Source organism: Aythya fuligula, chromosome 15 (assembly GCF_009819795.1).
Source record: "Aythya fuligula isolate bAytFul2 chromosome 15, bAytFul2.pri, whole genome shotgun sequence".
NCBI classification, from domain to species: domain Eukaryota; kingdom Metazoa; phylum Chordata; class Aves; order Anseriformes; family Anatidae; genus Aythya; species Aythya fuligula.
In genome coordinates, this window is record NC_045573.1 from 11,999,084 (window position 1) to 12,019,975 (window position 20,892).

At 51.8% G+C, this 20,892-nt stretch overlaps 1 protein-coding gene across 2 annotated transcripts in view; it reads left to right on the top strand.

Annotated features, from left to right (window-relative positions):
• The first annotated feature begins 3,821 nt into the window (after window positions 1–3,821).
• Window positions 3,822–20,892, top strand: part of XPO6 (exportin 6) — a 52,495-nt gene continuing 35,424 nt past the window's right edge. For both annotated transcript variants that reach the window (XM_032197464.1, XM_032197465.1), the window contains exons 1-3: window positions 3,822–3,929; window positions 17,014–17,104; window positions 18,747–18,859. In XM_032197464.1, coding sequence (XP_032053355.1) covers window positions 3,927–3,929; window positions 17,014–17,104; window positions 18,747–18,859 — 207 coding nt within the window. In that variant the 5' untranslated portion in view covers window positions 3,822–3,926. The remainder of the gene's footprint in view (window positions 3,930–17,013; window positions 17,105–18,746; window positions 18,860–20,892) is intronic.

The window sequence follows — 20,892 nt, forward strand, 5'->3', positions numbered from 1 at the left end:
CTAAGTGAACAAATTGCTTATTGCCAAGCAGCTTACTGAGCAAAGGGTTGGGTGGGTTCACGACACAAAACTTTCCCTTGTGTTTCGTGTTTCGAAGTTGCTCTATTGTGCTTATAAACTACAGCTTAACCCCTTCAAAGAAATCACCTTGGGTGGATGTGCAGGAAGGTGCTCATTTACGCATGGCATTCAGAGTGAGTTACAGCTCCCTTTGTGGTAGGAGCAATAAAACAGCAATAAGATGGAAACAGATACCCGGCTGGATTTGAAGAGAGGCGCAGACAGCTGCTGGGTTGGAATAAGACTCAGACTCAGCCTGGAGGCAAAACCCAAACTCTGCAAAACTGGAATAAAGCAATTAACTGCAATGAATATTTGAGTGTGTGACTGAACAGGCTGGAACGAGGACTGGAGCTGTGCAGGATGCTTTGGCAAAAGGACTTCAAATCAAGTTCTAGTGCATTTCTCTGTGTGTTCACAGTAAAGATAACCGAGGGATAAACCATGCAGTAAAGAACAATCTTCACAAACTCTGTTACCTTGGTCTCCCAAGGTAGCCATTTGGCTCCATGGTGTCTCCCTTTCTTCTGTATTTTATTTTTTTTTTTTAGACATAAAGTTAGAAAATAAAACTTTGATGTCTTTTCCTGACTTGGGCTGACTGGGACATAGTTTGAGCCTTACTGTCTCCCTCTGTAGAAAACAGAAGATGAAAAAGCCCCAGATTGAAACATAAGGGCTGCAGACAGCCAGTGGTTTCCCAGGCCAGGGCAGTGCAAGACCTTTCATTTCAACAGCAACTGAAGGCATGAGGATATTTTGTTGTCCTTGGAGCAGATGTTGCTAGAACAGGGACAAAAGCTTGTGGAGCTCAGAGCACGCTGTCAGCCCCAAATCCTGTACTAAAATGTGCTGCACGCCCTTTGGGTTTTTCAGGGGAAATAGGAACACAGGACAAAAGCTCCCTGTAAGGATCCAGCATTTTGGCACCTTGGCTAAAGCCAGCAGCTCTCGCCTCTGGGGCCTTCTGCCTCCAGCAGGAGCTGGCAAAAACTGTGCCAGGAGCAGAAGCCCAGCTCCAGCCTCCCAGGCTTTCCTCCAGCCCTGGCAGAGCAGGTACACGTTCCTCCTCTCTGCTTTCTGGGTCCTGCTCTGTGCCCAGCTCAGTTTTCTTCTTTCTCTCGGTGCCCACCAGCTTGTTCAGTGCCATCCGTGTGCCAAACCCCTCCCGCTTCTGGAGTCTCTTTTGTTCTGCCAGTCTTTTTTGTTCTGCCATTCTCTCCAGAAGAGACTGAAAATGCAGTGCAGGGAGAAGCAACTTGCACAGCCCCAGGAGGCAAGGTGCGAGCAGAGCGGCGACGGCCGCAGTTTTGCATCGGGCAGGAGGCTCGCCCTGGTGTGAAACGTGCACGCTGGAGCACATGTCAACAAACAACGTGCTAAAAGAACAAACCACGATCATGAGATGATCCTTTTAATGGTCTCCATGGATACCTGTCCCATGCCGGTGCAGCTGCGGTGGCCCGAAGTGACGATCGGTGGAGTAAGAGGCTCCAGGCTCCGTGAACACGCGCGCAGGCACGTTGCTGGGCTCAGCCTCACATTTTGGAGACGCTGGAGAGGCTTTGGAGACGGTGCAGTGCCTGGCACGTAACAGCAGCCAGAGTGATCTCCAGAGCAGCCCGACAATGTCAAAGCTGCAAATCTGTGTGACGAGATGTCACCCCGGGGCACGGACACTGCTGCACAGCTCGGTCTGGGAAGAGCTGCAGCATCCGGACCCCAGGCGAGGTTAGGGCTCAGGTCTCCAGCCCTTTATGCACGAGGGGTTCACCTGCGTTTAATGAGCCTTGCCACACAGAGCCCTCCGTTTTAAGGACAAGAACAGTGTTTCCACCAACAGGGACCGGCACAGGAATGCCCAGGACGAGGGGCTGCAGGGTCAGCGCGCCGCTGAGAGGCAGCCACGATGAGAAGCAGGGAAGTGGAAGAAATTCGACAGTGGAAAAAACACGGACTATTCAACCATAATCTTCTTGCTAAGCCTTGCAGTTAGTTACACTCCCCTAGAGGGTTTATTTCTCTCCCTCTCCTGTTGTGTTTAATCCTCTAATGTAACTGCAAGCATTTGCAATATCCTCATATGTATACAGCCCCCCTCTAAAGCCTATTAAGCCACCGGTTTCAGCGCTCTCTTGTAACGGGAAATGCCACAGGAGACTTTGGGAACCATAAGTGTTTTGATCTGTATTAACTTCGCTGTTTTTAGGCTCTGATTGGTCCTGGCTTCATTTTGAAAGGCCGTAGCGAAGGGCTGAATTTCCTGTTTTAATCGTGCCCCTCTTCTCGGTCTCCCCGTTACGTCTTCTCTGCCAGCCCCTTCAGTCATCAGAAAACAGAGGGCGTCAAAGCGGATTGAAGTAAACCTGCAGGGTTGCAATTGGTCTCTGATGCCCGGTAACCGTTCGCTACTGCTGCTGATTAGGACCTGCGGTGTGAGGATTTTCCCTCCTTGTTCATTATTTAATTAGTTACACAGGCACGAAGCCAGTACGAGTGTTCTTGTACGCGTGTGCCTGCCTTGCAGGGTCCTTCACTGAAGGCTCTCAGGGGAAGCAGCCACCCGGGGAGGTGACGGGGCCCCTGTACCCGGTGATGAGGAGGACATGGGATATGGGACTGTGTGAGGCGTGTGGGCACCGGAGGGAGGTCTCTGCCATGACCTCCCGGGCCTGTGCCCCTGCGGCGATGGCACAGACTGGGAGGCTGGCAGTGGATGTGCGTGTGCCAGGGGTGTGAGAAACGCTGTGTAGGCAGTAACACGGGCTGAGGCGAGGATCTCAGTGAAGCAATTTTATTTGTGATTGCAATGCTGGGCGTCCCACAAGCAGAAGCACGCCTACTAGTTCCATAACACAGTTTATTTTATATATATATATATATATATTTTTTTTTTTTTCCTCGGTGACTGTGACCCTCCCATTTCCCCATGAGTGGGCAATCCAGGTTCACAGTCTACCCGGTGCCTCACAGACAATACGTGGCTGTCAGTTGCCGGCCTGTTATAAGCCAAATTCCTTTTGACTTTTTAACTCTTGGAGGTGGTGATGTTTCTTACACATTCATGATTTTTATTTATTTTTTTAATTAGGTCATTTCCACCTAATTGCTCTAAGGGCTCTGGTGGCCTGCATTTTACAAGGTCCCTGCTAAGCCCATCTCAGCACCAGATCCCTTCCCTCCAACCAAGGTAACTGTGCAAAAAGGGCATTCTTATTCCCAGAATGGGCAGGGAGCCGCCTTGTAAGCAGGCTTTGGGGCCAGGACTAGGCCCGAGCCTGCCCCCCCCGTTGCCTAGCAACGCACGTGCCATGCAGCCCCGCCCTTCGGGGAGGGGGCGTGGCCGCTGGGAGACCGCGCCCACCTCCACGTCGCCCCGCCCCTCCTGACACGCGCCAGCACAGCCCCTTCCTGCCGGGCGGGCCGCGCCCTTTGCGCAGGCGCAGCCGCTCCGGGTGCGGGAGGGAGGGGGGGGGGAGAAGAAGGAGGGGGAGGCGCCGCGCCCTCCTCCAAGATGGCGGCGGCGGCGGCGTGCGCGGCGGCGGAGCGCGCAGGCGCGGCTCGGCCTCTTCCTCGCTTCCCATTGGCCGGCGGCGCCCGGCGGCCGCTTCCGGTGGGCGGGGCGGGCAGGGCCGGGCCCCCTCCCGCTGCGCGGCGGGACGCGCCTCAGGCAGCCCCGGGGCCGTCGCCGCCGCCGCCAGCCCCGAGCCCCGCTCGGGCCCTGCCCTGGGGCCCTGCCCTCCGGCCGCCTCTGCCCGGCGCTGGGGGAGGCCGGGGGGGCCGCGGCCGCTGCATGGCCGCCGCCCGTGCCATGAGCGCAGCGCGGCGCCCGGCCTAGAGCCGCCCCGAGGGAGCCGCCGGCAGCCATGGTGAGTGCGGGGCCCGGCCGGGGCCTGCCCGCCGAGGGGGAGGCCTGAGGGGGTGGGGGGGAGCCGTGGGGAGCGGGCCCGGGGGTGCTGCTGCCGCCCCTGCCCTCCGCCGCCGCGCCCTGCCCGCTGCCGCCGGCCGCACCACCGAGCCGGCCCCCATCTGCCCCCCCACACCCTCTTTTTTCCCCTTTTCTCCATGCCCAGAGGCAGGAAGAGGAGATCTCGGTGTCAGGGGGGAGCCTGCCCGTGGGGGGGGGCGCAGCGGTGCTCGGCACCCCCATGGTCGCCTTAAGGATCGCTTATTTTTCTTAATATTTTATATATTTTTCTGGTTGTTTTTCTCTTATTCTGCCCGGAGGGAGGCCTGGCACTGCAGAGCTTGTTGGGCAGGCAGGGGGGAGCCGCAGACACCCATTTTGCAGGTACCCGGTAAGCAGGGAGCTGCCCCCGGCCCTGCCTTCCCGCAGGGTCCCCCCGGGGAGGGCGGCAGCCCCCGCGCTGCTTTTCAGCCCCTTCTATTTTCAGCCCTCGGATGTCTCCGGCTCGGCCTCCTCAGCCCCCTTTTTGTCAGGAAGTCGGTTTGTAGCTGTAAATTTGTCACCCGCCGTGCCGATGGGCTCCTGGCTCGGCTGCCAGGTGTCACTCACAGTTCTTAGTGCGGCCTCCCCTGAAGCTACAGCCCAGGGCTGTGCTCCCCAGGTGGGTTTTTTCCCCGCGAGTCCCCCGCTTCAGGAAGATGAGCGGCTGCCGTGGCTGGATTTTGAGGGCTGGGCAGGCCCGTGCAGTGCAGCGAGCTGTGGCTGTGCTTGTGGAACGAGGTTACAGAGTTCTGTGCTTCGGGGAGCACGCCAGTAAATACAGCTGGCAAAAGGGCTGCTTATTTCTTCCTTTTCCTTCCTGGAGCCGTATGCTTCCAGCCTGCTGTGTGCCGAATCCCCCCTTGTTTTGTTTTTTTTTTCCTTGAGCGTTAAATACTCGGTTCAGTGCCAAGCCAGGCACTGGGTATGGAGGTGAGGAGCAGGCAGGGGCTGTGATGCAGAAGTGGCTGTTGTAACGCTTCGTGTGGCTGCAGTTTGGGGTTTTCCTCCCGTTCTCATTCCCTTGGAGCTGCGGATGGGCCAGTTCTGCTGCCAGCGTGCCCTGCTGCCCAGAAACAGTGGGGAAAGTGTGAAGATGAGCTCCTGCGAGGCGTGCTGGGAATAAATACTGCGTAATTAAACGGTGCTGTCAAAATACAAGCTTGGGGGAGCAGGGTTTGTTAGTTAAACTGGGTTAAAACAGAAGGGTTTGAGGACTAGGGTGGTGGTGAGTTAGGGCCTGGGCAGGAGCAGAGAGAAAACCGAGGTGGTGTGAGGGGCATCAAGGGCACGAGGGGAACTGCAGCGGGCTCCTGGTGTAAACAGGTGCCGGTGCAGTGTGCTCCACCTCCCCCCATGGCTCAGGAATGCTGCGCCGCCACTAAGAAGCTATTTGGTCTCGCAGGAAGCTGGGATCAGCCTCTTGCTTTGTGAGGTATCAATTCCTGCGGGCTTTGCGGTCGTGGCACCGAAGCTGGTGCCGTGCCAGGCTGCTGAGCCCCGTTTAGCAGAGATGCAGCTTCCAGGCAGTGGCTTTCTGGGCAGAAGGTGTGCGCCAGTCCTGGTGACGTCGTGACATCTTTGTGGGGAAAGAAAACGGTGTAAAACTTGGGCATCTCAAACGGATTTCTTTGGGGTTGGGTCTGTGGGCTCTAAATAGGGAATAACTAGCTCCAAAGTACTCGTGTGCTTCCCAGTCGAGTGTTAGGTTTCTTCTAGGTGATATTAAAGAATATTCAGAATGAATATTTGTGGACCAAGTCATCAACACTCGTGTTTTGCATCCCAAGAAGCCATGCGGTTGTTTCACCTCTGATCCTTTCACTCTTTTTCTGTTCCCGGTACCCCAAGGGGAGGCTCAAGGAGCCGTGGTGATGCCCAGAGCCCAGCAGCCACCCTCCAGGTGCCTCCTCAGCTCCCCGGGGGGCTGTGAGGCAGGCACTGACCTCCTGGAGAATGTTCTCTTTGTGTAGCTGGGACTTGTGTCGTGCCAGCAGCTAGAAGAGTATCTTAGGAGTAAGGTTTCTATCCCAGAAAGGCTGTTTTGAGAGGTGTAGGGGCTTTAAAATGGCACGGGAAGCCGCTGGTGCTAGCTACGAAGCCGGGCGCTCTTCTTTCCTGTTGTCAGCAGGCCTCGGGTGTGCGCAGCGAAACGGGAAGCGTCCACCACGAGCAGCAGCAGCCGGCCCAAAAAAAACCGGGTCCCTGTTCTGCGTGAGGCAAATATAACTCCGCAGAGCTGGGAGGAGGCAGCGGGCGTGGGCAGCTCGGCTCCTTCGAAGTTTTTCCCGGCAGCATCCCGGCTTTGATTTTGGAGCCCCCCCCGTTATCAGCTTGTTTTTTTTTTTGTTTTTTTTTTTTAGCAGTGAGCGCTGTCATTTCTTACGCTTAAAGCTTCCTCTGAAGAGCCCACGGTGGTGGTTAAACCTTCCACGTGCTGGGGAGTCCGGGATGCCTGGAGTGCTGGATATCCAGCCAGGGGGCTGGCGAGCTGCAGGTGGTTTCCAGGGAGCTTGCTGCTGAGTTACCCGAGCAGCCCACGTTTTTTGTGCGCTGCTGAGCTGGTGGCCCGGGGGCTGGCTGAACCGAGCCCCTGTCGGTGGCCCCGCTGCCTGCAGCTGGAGCTTGGGCTGCTGCTGCCTGGCTGGGAAGCTGGCAAACCCTGGGGACAGCCTCCAGGAGGAGATGGAGAGGAACCCGGTGAGGCTGCAGAGCGCTGCAGCAGGCAGGAAGCGCTGGTGCTTGGCGAGGTCGCCTCTGCACCGCGGGGAGGCCTGCGAGGTGGAGAGGAGATGGAGCGGGGCCTCCCCCGCTCAGCTCCCATCCTGCCACCGTCAGCATCAGCACCGGGCCCCTGGTGTGGCAGCCTGAGGTTCTGGCCGCCTCCTGGTATCTCCTTAGTGCACAGCTGAAAAAGAAAAGTAAATCTTTTCAGAAAGCGTTCTGACTCGCCGTGCCGTGCGGGGAAATGAGAGAATAGGAACTGGTAAGTCCTCGCCTCAGCTCGAACATCTGGCTTCCTTTTTCGGCCTGCAAGTCACGTCACTTTTTCTGCCCCTCTGGAGCATTATCCTCGTTTTATTAAATCCTGAGACGAGAGCTAAGACTTAAATCCACGAAGTGGTTCGCGGGCATTACCATCTCTGCAGCAAAGCCTCCGTGGCTGCAGGAGGCAGCACGGCACACTGCGGGGCTTGCTGGTGGTGCTGGGGCATCGTTGGCAAACCTGGGTTTAACTCAGCTCTGGCAGAGCTAAAAGAAAGAGGAATCAGAACTGGGTTTGCAGTGGCAAGGCTGGTCTCCAGTGCAGCTGGGAAGGGGGCTTCCCCCTTGGCTTTGTCTCGGTAGGATGGTTACGTGTGAGCATCTGTGAGTGGTGCATTACACACGCCGTGTTTCGAAGGCCTGGGTAAGCTCTACGGCCTCCAGTGAGGCTAAAAGGTATTTAGGCAACGTTGTGGAGCCTCGAGGTCCATCAGATGAGTTTAACGCCCATCGTTAGGTGGTGCCTGTTAGCTCGGGAGGAAGGATCTGCCATTGCTGTGTGCAAAATAGGAGAAAAAATGCCAAGGAGCTTTTGTATCTGATGACTGGCTGGTCACATAATGCGTCCTAAAATCCCTCCGAACCCTTGTCCTGTGCCAGTCAGCTCCCTGGCAGCACCTATATTCCTATATTTGCCTTTGGGTCGCTGCTGCCTTCCTGCATCCCAGGTGTTCCCGTGGCAGTCCTCTACTCCTGTGAGAGAAGCGAGGCCTCTGCCAGCTTCATTTGTCCCAAGTAGAACATCATTTGTGGAGGTGGAGCGTGCAGCATCTGCCTCCCGCTCTGTACAGGTCTGCTCCTTCCATCCAAGCACAAATATTAATGGTTTGATAGAGGGAAGAAGCAACTCCCGTTTTCCCATACAGATTATCTTGCACACGAGCACCTAAAGCCTAGGGGAGGTGTTTCTGCTGTGAGGCAGGGCTTTTTCCAACCTTCCCCTGACACGCACACATCGTACAGCTTTCTGTAACAGTTCGTGATTCCTACTTACAGACAGCAGAGAAAACTTTCACTATACCTGTTTCCGAGTCTTTTAGCAACATGGTAAATTCGTTAATCCCCAATCTTCCGTGATCCCTCTCCTGGGGGAATCCTGCCCAGAGTTGCATTTATTTTAGTTTTCCAACGCGCTGCATTTGTGCTCCGAATCATCTTGTATTTGGTTCAGCACCTCCAAGTTTCGTAGCTGGGTCTGCACGCCTGTGTCTATTTTTAGCGGTTTGATTTAATATTTTATTACAGCTTTAATGGCAGCATGAATTTCTTTCGGAGAGGGGTTGTCATATTTCCTTTTTTCCCCCTTTTTTTGCGAAAAGGAGCCAGGATGCTGAAGTCAGTGTTGAAGGCAGGGGACGTTGCCTTCTAGATGATTTTTTTTTTGTCTTATGGGAGATAATTTTGTCTGAAAATCCTGTGTTGTGCCTGGGTGATGCTGTCCTGCCTCGCCACTGTCCCCCTCCACGTACCGGTGTCGGTATGGGGCAGAAGGCTGAACCATGCACTGCTGCTGGGCTTTCTCTGTGCCAACACAAAGCAAGGGAAGAAGAAGGCGATGCAAGGAGCTGCAAGGACAGCCGGGACGCCAGGAGAAATGGTTTGCTCTCGATGGGGAAAAGGTGCGGGAGGAAGAGGCTGCTTTGCAGCAGCTTGCTGCAGAGTTTGGGCTGCTGCTTCTTGCTTCCCGTGAGCCAGGTCACGCTGACCCGAGCCCCCTGTGCCGAGGGGCACAGCCCTGAGAACTCCCCCGGAGGCTTCCTGCAGCATTTCCCCAGAGCCCAGGAGATGTGAGGGCGAGGAGCAGGCGGCTGGTGTGAAACACCCCGAAGCGCAGAAGCGTTATCGATAGCAACATCTTGTTTGCCTTTCAGCGGAGGAGATGTTTTGTCTCAATGTGCTATTCTTTGGAAACGTTCAAACGAAGTCCTGCAGAGTTATTCCCATGGCCTTACCCGCATCAGTTCCATAAATGCTCTTAAGTGCCCGACACAAGTTCTAACGCTCTTGCCAGGAATTAAATTTGCAGTACTGCGGGTTTTTCTGTTCTTCAGCGGGGTCTTATAAAACATCGTGCCTTTGTGTACAGCGACCACCTCCCTGGAAAGCAGGTCTGGCTGCTGTAGCATTGGGCAAGGTATAATCCTTGTCCCGAGCTCTCTGTAGCACAAACCTTGCTTTGATGTCCCTTTGTCTGTGCTGGGAGAGTTTTTCACCAAGGTAAGGGGATTTTTCGGCGCAGTCAGAATCTCAGCAGGGGCTCCCTTTGTGTAGAGGGAGCTGCCGATGAATAGGAGTGCCATGGTAAGAAACCTGCTGAATAATCCTCGGCTTCTTACATTCACTTTCTCCTTTGCTTGCTGTAGTACTTTCAATTTCCATCTCTGCAGACGTGCTCGCTTCCAGAGACTCCTAAAGGTCGGATTGCAAACGGCTGCATTGGGTGTTTGGCCCCTGTCACTGAGCTGCCTGCAGGCTCAGATAAATAGGGGTTCGCTTTCATGGTCCTGCCGGCAGTGAAGTATTCGAGAAGTGTTTTGGAAAATCTGTTAATGCTTCTTGGACAGCTCAGCGCTGATATGCGGGGTGCCAGGGTTACTGCTCCTATCGCATCTGAACTCTTCTCCAGTCTCCTCCTCCCTGGTCAAAGGAGCCACCACGTTTGAGTGAGTCACAAGGAAGAAAGCTTTTGATGTATCAAATGCCCATCTGTAAGTGCATTCACACTGCTCTTTGTAGGAAGACTCCGTTAAAACTTGACAATTGGTGCTTGTTTTAGACGGATTTCAACTCAGAAAGCTGTGCTTTGTGGGATCCTTCCTAAATTCATCTTAAAAAATGCTGCTGCTGCTGTTTGTCACAGCCCATTTGAGCGAGGTGTGCGCAGTTTCCTTAACACTGCAGTTTTTGATTTCTTCCTGGCGTGCTCTCCAGCCCCGATATACTTCTGTCTGAAATCGTGCAGCCTTGAGGGCTGTTCCCCACCTGCCTTGTTAACACCCAGCTTACCCCAGATAAAATGCTGGAGATCCCCAGACGAGCGCTACCTCAAAACGCGAGAGCCGGTTGCGTTTGGCTGGGCAGCCCTCGGGGCTGTTTGCTCAGGCCTGGATTCCCCTCCCTGGAGAAGAGGGAAGTGACCTGCACCCCGTGGCCATCGCCTTGAGCAGTCCCACAGGAGCCTGGCCCCATGAGGACGGGCAGGGCCCTCCTGTCCTCTGTGGCATCGCGGGCTGGCACGGGGAGCCCTGATGGGTCCTGATGCCACCACCATGAGCCTGTGCCCTGCAGGCAGGGGGTGCTGGGCTTTGTTATAAGGGGTTTAAGCTGCTGGTGTACACTGGGAGGCAACCAGGGAGATCCCAAGCACCGTGTGGAGCTCCAGCAGCCATAAAGCAGCGTGTGGCCGGCCCCGTGCAGCCTGGAGGGCACGCGGGACGCCGGGCCCTGTTCCTCTGGTGGTGCCCGAAGTAGAGGTGCTCCACGGCGGGGCTTGTGCCGGTGCCACGGCTGAATCTGCCTGTGCTTTTGCCAGGTTGCTGCGCTTGTTTTATTCATCTGGTAGGTTTCTAAAAGAATTTGTAGGCGTCGAATTTTAATGCTTTATGCCTGCTGCGTTTCCATGCGTTACCGAGCACCTTTTGTGAAGAGCTGAGCCAGTGCTAAATGCTCCTTGGAGGACGCGCTTCCCCGGGGTTGACTCTCACCGTGAAGAGCCTCCAGTTTAGGAGGGAGCTGATTTGGCCACTTGAGCCTGCTAATCAAAGCTCAGCCTTAAAACCTGCAGCCTGGTTAACCGAACCTGCCTGTAGAAGAAGATTTAAGAAACGTGAGCCCGTAGGTATTCTAAAAGGTGCCTGATTACTCGTGTACCAGGCGGTGTTTACAGGTAAGATGATCTCTTTATCCTGTTCGAGGAATCAGCTTATTGCTGCTGCCTCTCCGTAGCCCGCTCTGCGCAGCAGCCTTCAGCCTATGAGCATTTTTAGTCCCCAGCTGATGTTTACATTGATTCCTGAAGTGTAATCTGGCATTTCTCAGCTGAGGAGCCGTAGAGGCAGCTGTCGTGCAGGACAGCAGCTCCATCACGGCACAGGGACTGCGTGCAGCGTGGTGCGTTTGCTGCCTTGCCTCGCTCCTGTTGGTTGCCTTTAGATAGCAGAGTAATTCCTGACATCTGTTGTAGATCTCTGGCCTAAACTGTGGGATAAGAGAAAAGTTTGCAAAATCAGCATCTCGTCAGTGAGCCGCTGGACTGGCGGCTCCTGAAACGAGTGGGCCAGGCGACCGGGTTGTGTTCTGCAGCCGGAAAATCTCTCGAAAAGGCACCAGGAGCCCGAGCTGTTCTCAGAGCGCAGAGTGAAGCCGAGCCTAGTTTCTGTTCATTAAACCACAAAAACATGTCTGAAATGCAACGAGGAAACTGAGAGTAAAGACAGAGCACGGCTGATATCATCAGCAACGTACTGCAGGGGAGCACGTACGTGATGGGCTGTGCGCTGCTTTGTGTTTGAAGACTTCAGGGTGAGCCTCGTAATGCTGTTACCGAGACCCTTGGAATGCATGTGAAAACCCAGACTTGTAAAGCTGTTAGCTGGAAATGATTAAAAGCAGCAAGTATTTAAGTAACGCGGAGCTCTGCCTCTGCGAAGCGTGCGTTCAGCCTTTCCAGAAGATGTGTTGGGTATCACACAGCTTTTTTTTTTTTTTTTTTAAGCACTCCAGAATTCTGATTTTTGTTGCTAAAAATAACACCCCGCTTCGGTTCTTTCATGAGCTTGGCGGCGTGGAGTGGCTCGAAGCTGCTCTGAGGGATGGCTGCAGCAGCGACAACGGCTGCGCTTTGCTGACGGCAGCAGAAGGAAGGCTGCTGTGAGCCACACCAGGCTCGGGGTGACCCCGCCATCTTCTGGGGCTGTAATTAGGAGCTGCAGCTGCTCATTGTCACCTTAGGTTAGGGTTTGGGCAGGGAGGGGTTCCGGAAGCCACCCCAATAATTGGTGAAGTCAGAGCCTAAATAACTATGTTAGGACACGTGCACAGGTGTTTGAAGTGTGTAATTACATTCCACAGCTTCCACTGCGTGCTTAAAAATGATTTACAACGCTAAATAATATGGATAAAAGGAAGAAAAACCAGCTAGAGTGTTTGTGTGTGTATACATAGAGCCATGCCAGTGAGTAACTGCACCGAGTTGGAAGCAGGAGGCTCCCAGGTGGGAGGGGATGGGGCAGGGTCACTTGGAGGCAGCAAAGACAGGGAATTAATGAATTTTGTTACACCGGCAGTTGCTGTTGTGGTGGGTCTGTGCTTTCTTTTAACCTTACCCCCTGGCTTACTGGTGGCACGATGGAAATTCCTGCTGGGAACACTTCAAACCAGAGGTAGGGTTTTTCCTAAATGCTTTCTTGCAGTCCCTCCCCTCCTGGACGAGCTGGTACCAGCACGAGAAGCAGACGTAGCTGGTGCTCCTTCTAGCTGAGTGCCTGAAACGTGCTAAGATCCAAACCTCGATAAGCAGCAGGAGGCTGAGCTGTGGTGGGCTGCGTCTCGTGCTGCTGCTGGTAGGAAGGGGGTATAAAAGGAGGTTCGAAACCATAGGAAGTCAGGGTTGCGTGCAGCAAAATCCCCCTTCAGCATCCAAGGAGGCTGGTCCAGGGCTGCCCGAAGATCAGCTGGAGTCACCTGCGGAATGGTGCAGCCTCAATTAACATCTTAGCAAACAACCAAAGCCCTCGTAGAGGGATTACCTTAATTTTGGTTTAGTGATACCCATTTCCAAACGCATTAAAACAAAAACCAGCCCTTTTTACAGTTATCCTCTGCCTGGGATGCTGTATTTAGAGCATCATTTGTATGATCAATGCTCAGCTGAGCTGTTAATAGCAGCCATTAAAAGGTTAACAGCTTGGGTTTTTATGGCAAAGCATTAGAGAAGGGCTTTCTGCTACCAGAAATAATCGCTTTCCTTTTTAAAAGCATTTATTTATGAAAGTAAAATGTGACAGCCGGGCACGGCCACTGAGGCTGATGCGTTGGAGCTGTTTGGAGCATATGACTGTCTTGCTTCGGAGGTTCAGTCTTAAGAGAATGTAAAATGAAAAAAAAAAAAAAAAAAAGGCAAATCTACTCTAATTTTTTTCTCCAAAAGAGTTTTCATTTAAATAGCTTTATAAGCACTTTCCTGTTTTCCAGAATGATCTTTTGTAAGAGGGGAATGTCTTTTCTGTAAGAGAAATCAGTTAATGGCTCTTACATCTCCAAACGCGATTTTACGATAGCTCTGAAGCCGGCTGGTTTTGTTATACCTTTCTCTTTTTTGGTGCTTTGGTTGACAGAGAAGCTCTTGAAACGTGCAAGCACTTGATAGCAAACCTTGCAATTTCTGCCCAAAGAGGAAGCTGCGTTCTCAGCTGTGAATCCATCTTTCTGAGGGTATGAGATGTCTGTTAAAGGTTGGAGCTGATAGATAAACGGGCTGAGTAAGCAGCCACACACCTCTCGCTCGATAAGCTAGTGAAACACCCTTAACAAACGTGGTGAGACCAAAGCAGGGATGGGATGGGATGGGTGTGTGAGCTCCCAGCCTGATCCCGGTCACACGGGGCACTTCCTCTGAGGGTGGGCGATTTCCAGGGTCAAATTATGGAGTGTGGACATCCGTGGCCATCTAGGAAGAGGTGCGTTTGCTTTCTTCCATGTGCCAACACCTCAGGCACCCAGCTGGTTGCAACACTGCTGGCTGGAGCATTGGCCGAAGACAGCAGTGGAGATGCTGCACGTAGCGGCCTGACTGTCCCTGCTGGAAGGAGTTGGAAGCAGGGGAGTGACTGTGGATGGTGACTCGTGAAAGCCAACCTTGGCTGCTTTTAGTGAATGGAGAAGTTTTTTGTGGTAAAAAAAAAAAAAAGCTCACAAGGCTTGCTCTGCACACAGGAGTTAGAGAAATGCGTGGGGTTTCTCTCAGATGGTTGATGGAGGAGAGTAAATGGCACTTCTTCAACTAGGCTGCAGACACCAGGCCTTGGTGGGGAAAGGGGGAATGAAACCTTCGGAAAACAAGCAGGAAGTCTTTCTGCTCTAACAGCTGAATATTTTGTAGTGCCTCACGCAGGTGATGCATGCAGCCAGCCCTTGCCCAGAAACCCTATGGCAAATTTTGCAAGTGATGGTCCAGACTGCATCTATCCTTGAAAACACTTAATTTTTAAAATTCTCTATGACCCAAATGGCTGAACTTCAGACCAAACAGCAGCTGAACTGAGTGCTGACGGCTCTGACTGCCGGCGGGGTTCGGTCTCACCCTGACTGTCCCAGCTCCTGCAGTCATCCACGTGTCTGTGCTGCTCAGGATCGGGAGCCTTCGGCACTTCTCCCCCAGATCCTGGTGCGCCTTCCTGCTCCTTTGTCCTTCAGTACAGAGTAAACACCGAGTCCTCGAAGAAAGCAAACGGCGGGAGCGATAACACCGAGGTGCAGCCTCCGAGCAGGTCTCCTTGCCTCTGCAGCCCTGCAGCAGCGTGTCCTCCTTCTCAGGATGACCTAGTTATCACAGCCTTCGCCTGAAAGACAGATAACTACCGCCTGCCCCAGGAATGGTTCACCTGAGGGGTGCCCAAAAGGCATGCAGAAGCTCAGAGTGATGCTCTCCGCCACTGGTAAGAGCGGGGTGCCCAGCAGTTGGCACCTGGGGAGCCAGGAGGGCTTTGGTGTTTGCAGAGCCCGGTGTGGGCAAGGCTCTGATTGCCTCGGGTGGTTTGTGGTGCTCCACCTGCCTGTGGCAAAACCTCCAGAGCAGCCGGGAGAAGTCGAATGGGAGAGTGAAACAGTCGGGGAGGTCACGCTGCTGCTTGCTGCCCGAGCTGGCTTCTGGCCAGCCTGGGCTTCTTGCATGAAGTCCTGTTTGGAGAGGCCGGCTGGGTGACTTCTACCTCTGCCTGTCCCTTGCCAAAAGGGAAAGTCAGGGGCTGCAGCTCTCGGCTTGGGCAAAACCCTCCAGAGCAAGCGTTTGTCCAGGGACGGAACAATCCACAGGCAATCCACCCGTGCTGCTAGCCTGGTGCTGTTCCCTTTGTGCTTTTGATGTTTTGAGTATGGTGATGGTGCTGCTCATACAGAAGGGGAAGGGTGTTCCTGGGAGCAGCCTCAGCCCTCTTCAAAACCTCTGTGCTGAGGTAGTTTGGAGGCAGCGGGGGATCTGTCAGGTGTTTGATGTTTTTGGGAAGCCTGCAACTTCTCTACCCGGAAAAAAAGTGGTTTTATCTCAACTACTCTTCCGAAAGATGGATTGAATTAATGGTGCTAACCCAATGGAGCCCTAACATCCCTGTGCACGGAGCTAACGCCTCTCGGTGAATTGAGGTGATCTGGGTCATGGAGGGACGGGACAGAGAGCTGTCCTCCCATGGAGCAGTTTGGCTGCATCAGACTGATGTGGCCAAAGGCTGGAAATGCCTTTTTGGGTGTTCGGCATCTGGAACTGCTGGTGAGATTTGGTCTGTGCTGAGCAGCAAAGAAGCAAAGTCTGGGGATTTGCTAAAACACTGGGTTCACGTGTTCTGGTCTCATTGGGAGTGAGTAGGTTAGGAAGGGGTTTGCAGCAAGGTGAAGCATCCAGGACAGAAATGCATGGGAAAGGCAGCGTGGCTGCATCCTAACATCGTGGGAACGGGTCAAGTGGAGTTCTTAAAATCAAGCTCTTACCGCGGGGCTGCTGTTAGCTGGGCAGAAGGGAGCCAGGGCCAGCTGCAAGGTGAAGCCTGCGCTGCCAGGGACTGCGGGTAAATGGATTAAGGAAGTGATAATGGGTGCTTGATCTTGCTTAAGTTGACAAAGTGGCTTTGATTTGATTGTGGGCTATTTTAAGCCAATTGCCTGCTAACAGAATACTTTTTTTTCTTTCTAAAATAGTCTTTGCTCTCTAGAGGCGGACTTAACAGGAGAAAAAGGGGTGGGGAGGCACGAAGAGGCTGAAGCTCAGCATTCCTCTGCTAGGTAATCGAAAAAGCAGCGTCCCACAGAGCATCCCTTGGTGGGGCCCGTGCTGGTGTCCTGGCTTGCTGGTGCTTAGGAGAGGAGAGGAGATGCTCCTGCTGCGGTGCTCCCTGGGGATGGGAGCTGGCAGTGGCTCTGTGCCCGCAAGTGGCCTCGCTTGCCCAGCTCTCCCCAGCCTGGCTCTGCGCAGAAGGCTGCCAGTCATCGTTTTGTGTTTGTTTTCACTCGTAGAGGCAGAACTTTCAGTTTTCTTTCCTGGTTTGCATTGTTTCTGTGCATTTATTATTGACAGCGTGAGCTGCAAACCTTAGGGGAATGACTAAGAGCACTGCTGTGCTGTGCCGGGCTCTCCTCTAAGCAGGCACTTCCCTCATCGGCAGGGAAGGGGAGTGCAGGTAGAGAGGCTGACCTCGGCGTGGGGATGGCACTAGGATAAAATTATCTCAGCTCCAGAGAGTCACAGAGCCCCAGTAACCCTGCGGCTGCTGTGTACTAATGCCTTTTTTTTAGGGCTTATACGTACAGAGCTATAACTGAATGTTTCCAAAAAGTAAATTTGGGGGTGGGGGAATGTTGTGCTTTAATTAAACCTCTGAATCCTTGTGTGTCACTTCTCCAAGCGCCGGGAATTCCTTCAGCTTTCAAGCTGCTGCTGCTTCTTCCGTGGCACCTTTGGTGTTGGAGGAGGCAGCATGGCACCGAGTCAGAAATGGGAACGGGCTCAGGCTGAAAGCACCTTGACTCGAATTTGCTGCCTTTGGGGGAATTGTTGCTCCTTGGCTCTCGCTGCAGTGAGCAGGTTCAATTCCAGACAGTTTTGCCTTCTACCTGCTTAGTTTTTGAGTACTTCTGCGTGGTGACTGATGCCGACCTCCACACGCTGCCTTCCGTGGAAGTCAGCTGTGCACAGAAGGGAGCACGATTCAAAGTGGAAATTTGCTTTAACTCCTTTCTTTCTGTGCTGTCCCCAGGCATCTGAAGAGGCCTCGCTACGGGCGTTGGAGAGTTTAATGACAGAGTTTTTCCACAACTGCACAACGAATGAGCGGAAACGTGAGATAGGTGAGTGCAAGCTGCTTTTAGGGGCTGGTCCTGTGGGCTTTCTGCTGCCTGCAGACCTCAGCAGAGGACACTGGGTGGTTGTTAAACACAGCAGACAAAAGTGCTCTGCCTGGTACAGAACTGGCATCTCAGCCTCTCCTGCTGAGGTATGAACATGATAGTTTGGGTCTTGGAGTTGCTGTGGCAAGTCCTACAGATAATTAATACATCAGTAACCCTCTGTTTCTGTAAGCACGGAGGTGCAGCTCCTTTATCCAAGTGGTGACTTGGCGAGGATGGGAGAAAGATGTTAGCTTTTCTCTGCCTGCACATTGTTAGACTGCTCGTCTTGGGAAATGTCTACCTTCTGCCTAGAGATGGAGCATGGATTTCAGATCTGTACTGCCCTAAGAAGGGAAAGCAGAAGAATGTCCTAATTAATGTGAAATGACAAGTGGGAATAAACAGTGAGGTTTCATTTTGGTTAGTGTTATTAAATATGTCCTTCTGAAAACCAGCAGAGATCTTACAGGTGCTCTAGATTAGCTTCTTGCAGCTGTATTTAATGGGCAGAAGTAGGCTGTTTGCTTTTCTTCTCAGGCTTCTGCCATTTCTGTAACTTCAGTGCCAAGTCTGTGATCAGCATGAAAGATTTCTTCCAGAAACCTGGAAGAATAAAGAATAAGCAACTAGCAAAGTGTCTTTTTTTTTTTTTTTTTTTCCCTGTTGTGGTGATCACATGCAGTGCTAGAAAGACTCTGTCGTGCCTTTTCATTTAGCCCAAATTTAGGTGTATAGCAAATACCCTTGCTGTGCTCCCGGCAGCACAAGGGATGAGTCGAAAAGGAGGTCAGACCTGTGTGCGGCACTGATAACTGGGATTTGTGGAGTAGTTTTTCAGTCCCTTCATTTTTTCAGGAGCTTTTTGGATTTGTTGCATTTATTAAAGCACAACCTCATCTTAATTTTTTTTTTTTTTTAGCTTTCCCTAAAATTTTTCTTGCTTAGAAGCTGAAATGGCAGAGCTGTGGGAAAGGTAAAAAAATCTTCAGCATCCCCCTGCTCTCCTGGTCAAGTTGCAGGGAAGGAACTCGCTGGTTATGACTTACACTTGGTTAGCCTGGAGAGCACAGCCCTTGCAGCTTTTCCTTGTGCCACGTTGGGTGCGTAGTCACTTGATTTGAGATTACCACCATATCCTGCATCTGAGTGTTCAGAGAGGTTTTTTTTATGCTGACTTGCAAAAAAATCAATGTCTCTCAGAGCAATTGCATTGAAACGAGCGTTTCCCAATGCTGTATGTGTTCTGAAATGCTTGCAGTCTTTCACAGGGACCTGGTATTCCAACATTGGGCTCTTACACTTGGAATAGTCATGCTTGCAAATGATTTTTTGTGTAGCTTGTCTTAATACTCAGCTATGAGTCTGGTGTAGCACTTATTTCAGAGTACACAATTTTTGCCATACCTATTTTGTTTTCATGAAAGCCTGTTGTTAGTTTGGTTTTAATGCTTTTGAGGATGATTTTTTCCCCCCCTCCCCTGGTTGTTTGAGTTGCTCCGAATATGGGGTATCTTCTAAGCTCGGTGTGCTATACATAGGTTGTTACGAATCTGTTTACAGATTGGGCTTTAATGTATTTTTAATACTTTTTTTTTTTCAGAGGAGCTTTTAAATAATTTTGCCCAGCAGATAGGAGCCTGGAGATTCTGCCTCTATTTCCTGTCAAGTACAAGAAATGACTACGTGATGATGTACAGTTTGACCGTGTTTGAGGTAAAATGGATATTGTTGCCTGCATGGTGCATTTTCCGTGTCTGATGCAGTTTTATATGGCAATCGATTTTATTTGAAAATGTTTGTCTGAAAAGGCAACCCTAATAAGTACAGTGATAAAGCTTGCTTTTATTGCTCTCTCCTAAAGAGGTTATTTAATGGCAGGCTTAGGGTAGGAGAATATGAATCTTTGTACACAAATTGAAGAATTAACTTCCTGGCATCTCTCAGTACAAATTGCCTGCAGTTTCAGAGGCTGCTTGAGTTTTCTGCACAAAGCTTTTAAGAGTGCTATTGCTTTTATACTCTTTTTATGGTCAGAAATATGTGTATGATTACCTCCTACTAGCTGCTGCAAACTGTAATGCTAAGAGGGAAAACAAAGTTTCTTTTATTTTTGACATCTATTTTTCTGATGTTCTTTTCTGAATTGCATCCCACAAGCTTATGTGCTAGTTGTAGAGGGAAGGTTGCTCTTACAAGACCGCATCCCACTTGTTACCTGCTTATAAAGGGAACAAAGTTAATGGCTAAAAGCCTGAATATTGATCTGTATAGCTACTGAAGAAACTAAATTATTCTGTGAAAGCTTTGTTTTATCAGCTGATATCTCAGCGAGCCATGCAGTGTCTTTCCCTGCTGATGTCCTGGGGCTTGGTCAATGTCATGCCTCAATTTGGTCTTTTTTTGTTTTTTTTTTTTTTTTGCCTCTGCACTCTGTTCTGGGCTGGATCAGCAGTCCGAGCCTTGCTCTGAACTCAAGGAGTGTTTATACCCTTTGCACTGGGCCACTTTATGGATAGAGCAAACAACTCTGTTCTTCATAGTTCTTTTGACAAATGATGTCTCCGTGTTGTTGTTGACTTCTTGACTCACAAAGCTCTGTTTATTTATCTGGGGCTGCAAAGGGAGGGAGCCTGAAGTGGGGCTGCAAACTTAATCTGCCATGTCCTAAGACCATTGGGCGATCCTTCCTCTCCTAAAGGGGTGTTCGTGACAGAAACGATACGGGAGTTGTTCCCTGCTCTGGGGCTGGATGTCAAACCGCAGCAGCCTGCAATAATTAAATTGATTTTCATGAAGAGGAAAACATTTGATTACTGAGCCTCTGGTGCTCTAGGGCAGAGGCAGAGGGGGGTAAAGTAGTACTGAAAATAATTGTGCCCAGAACTAAGCAGAACAAAGGAATCACTGTGCGTGTGTAAACTGAGGGAAGTGAGTTCACAGCTCAGCTGAGAGATTAGGATCTCTCCACTGAGAAGCTGGAATTTCCAAAGTTAACTGCTGTGGCACTGCGTTCGGCTAGTCCTGGGTCAGTCTGCGCCTGAGCCTTCGTCATAGCCTTTGGGACTGTGCTGATTGTCAGTAAAGCCATGTTTACGAACACAAGGCTCATCCCCAAACTTCTGGAGGACGCTGTATTTTCAAGAATGTCTAGAAAGTCCACAGCATATCTGGAATAAAAACTTCCTGGCCCCCTTCTGGGTGAATAGTTTCTGCTTGGTTTTGGAAAAGACAATGCCTTCCCCAGGACGTTTCCCAGGTGGAGAAAGCGGCCGTGTTCAGGCCAGCTGAGTGGACAAATTCTGTGGGCAGTAAGGGATGGATATTAACACTGAAGCATCTTCCAGTTTTATGGGCACTTCAGAAATTCTCGTTGTGGACTAGCAGTGAGGAACTCACATTTGGTTGGGTCACTGCTGGCTTTTAAGTAGTATTTCCACATCTCCTGTAGGGGAGGAGAAAGTAACCTCTGAGACACTTGGTGTATGTGCCATATAGAAGGCATATAGATATATACACACATAAACCTGCCCCTCTACACTCTGAAGTGGTACCTCTGTACAGTTTTGTGAACTAAATCTGCTTTGACCACAAGCCCAGCCTTCTATTTCCCCCAGCAAAGCACCGCACAGTATTTCCTGGCGCTGGATTTTCCAGGCTATATGGCTGCAGATGGCTGCAGGCAGCGCCCCTGGAGCAGGCCTCCTACATAAGTTATCCTTCGAGGCTCAGCTACTAATGCTCCAGAG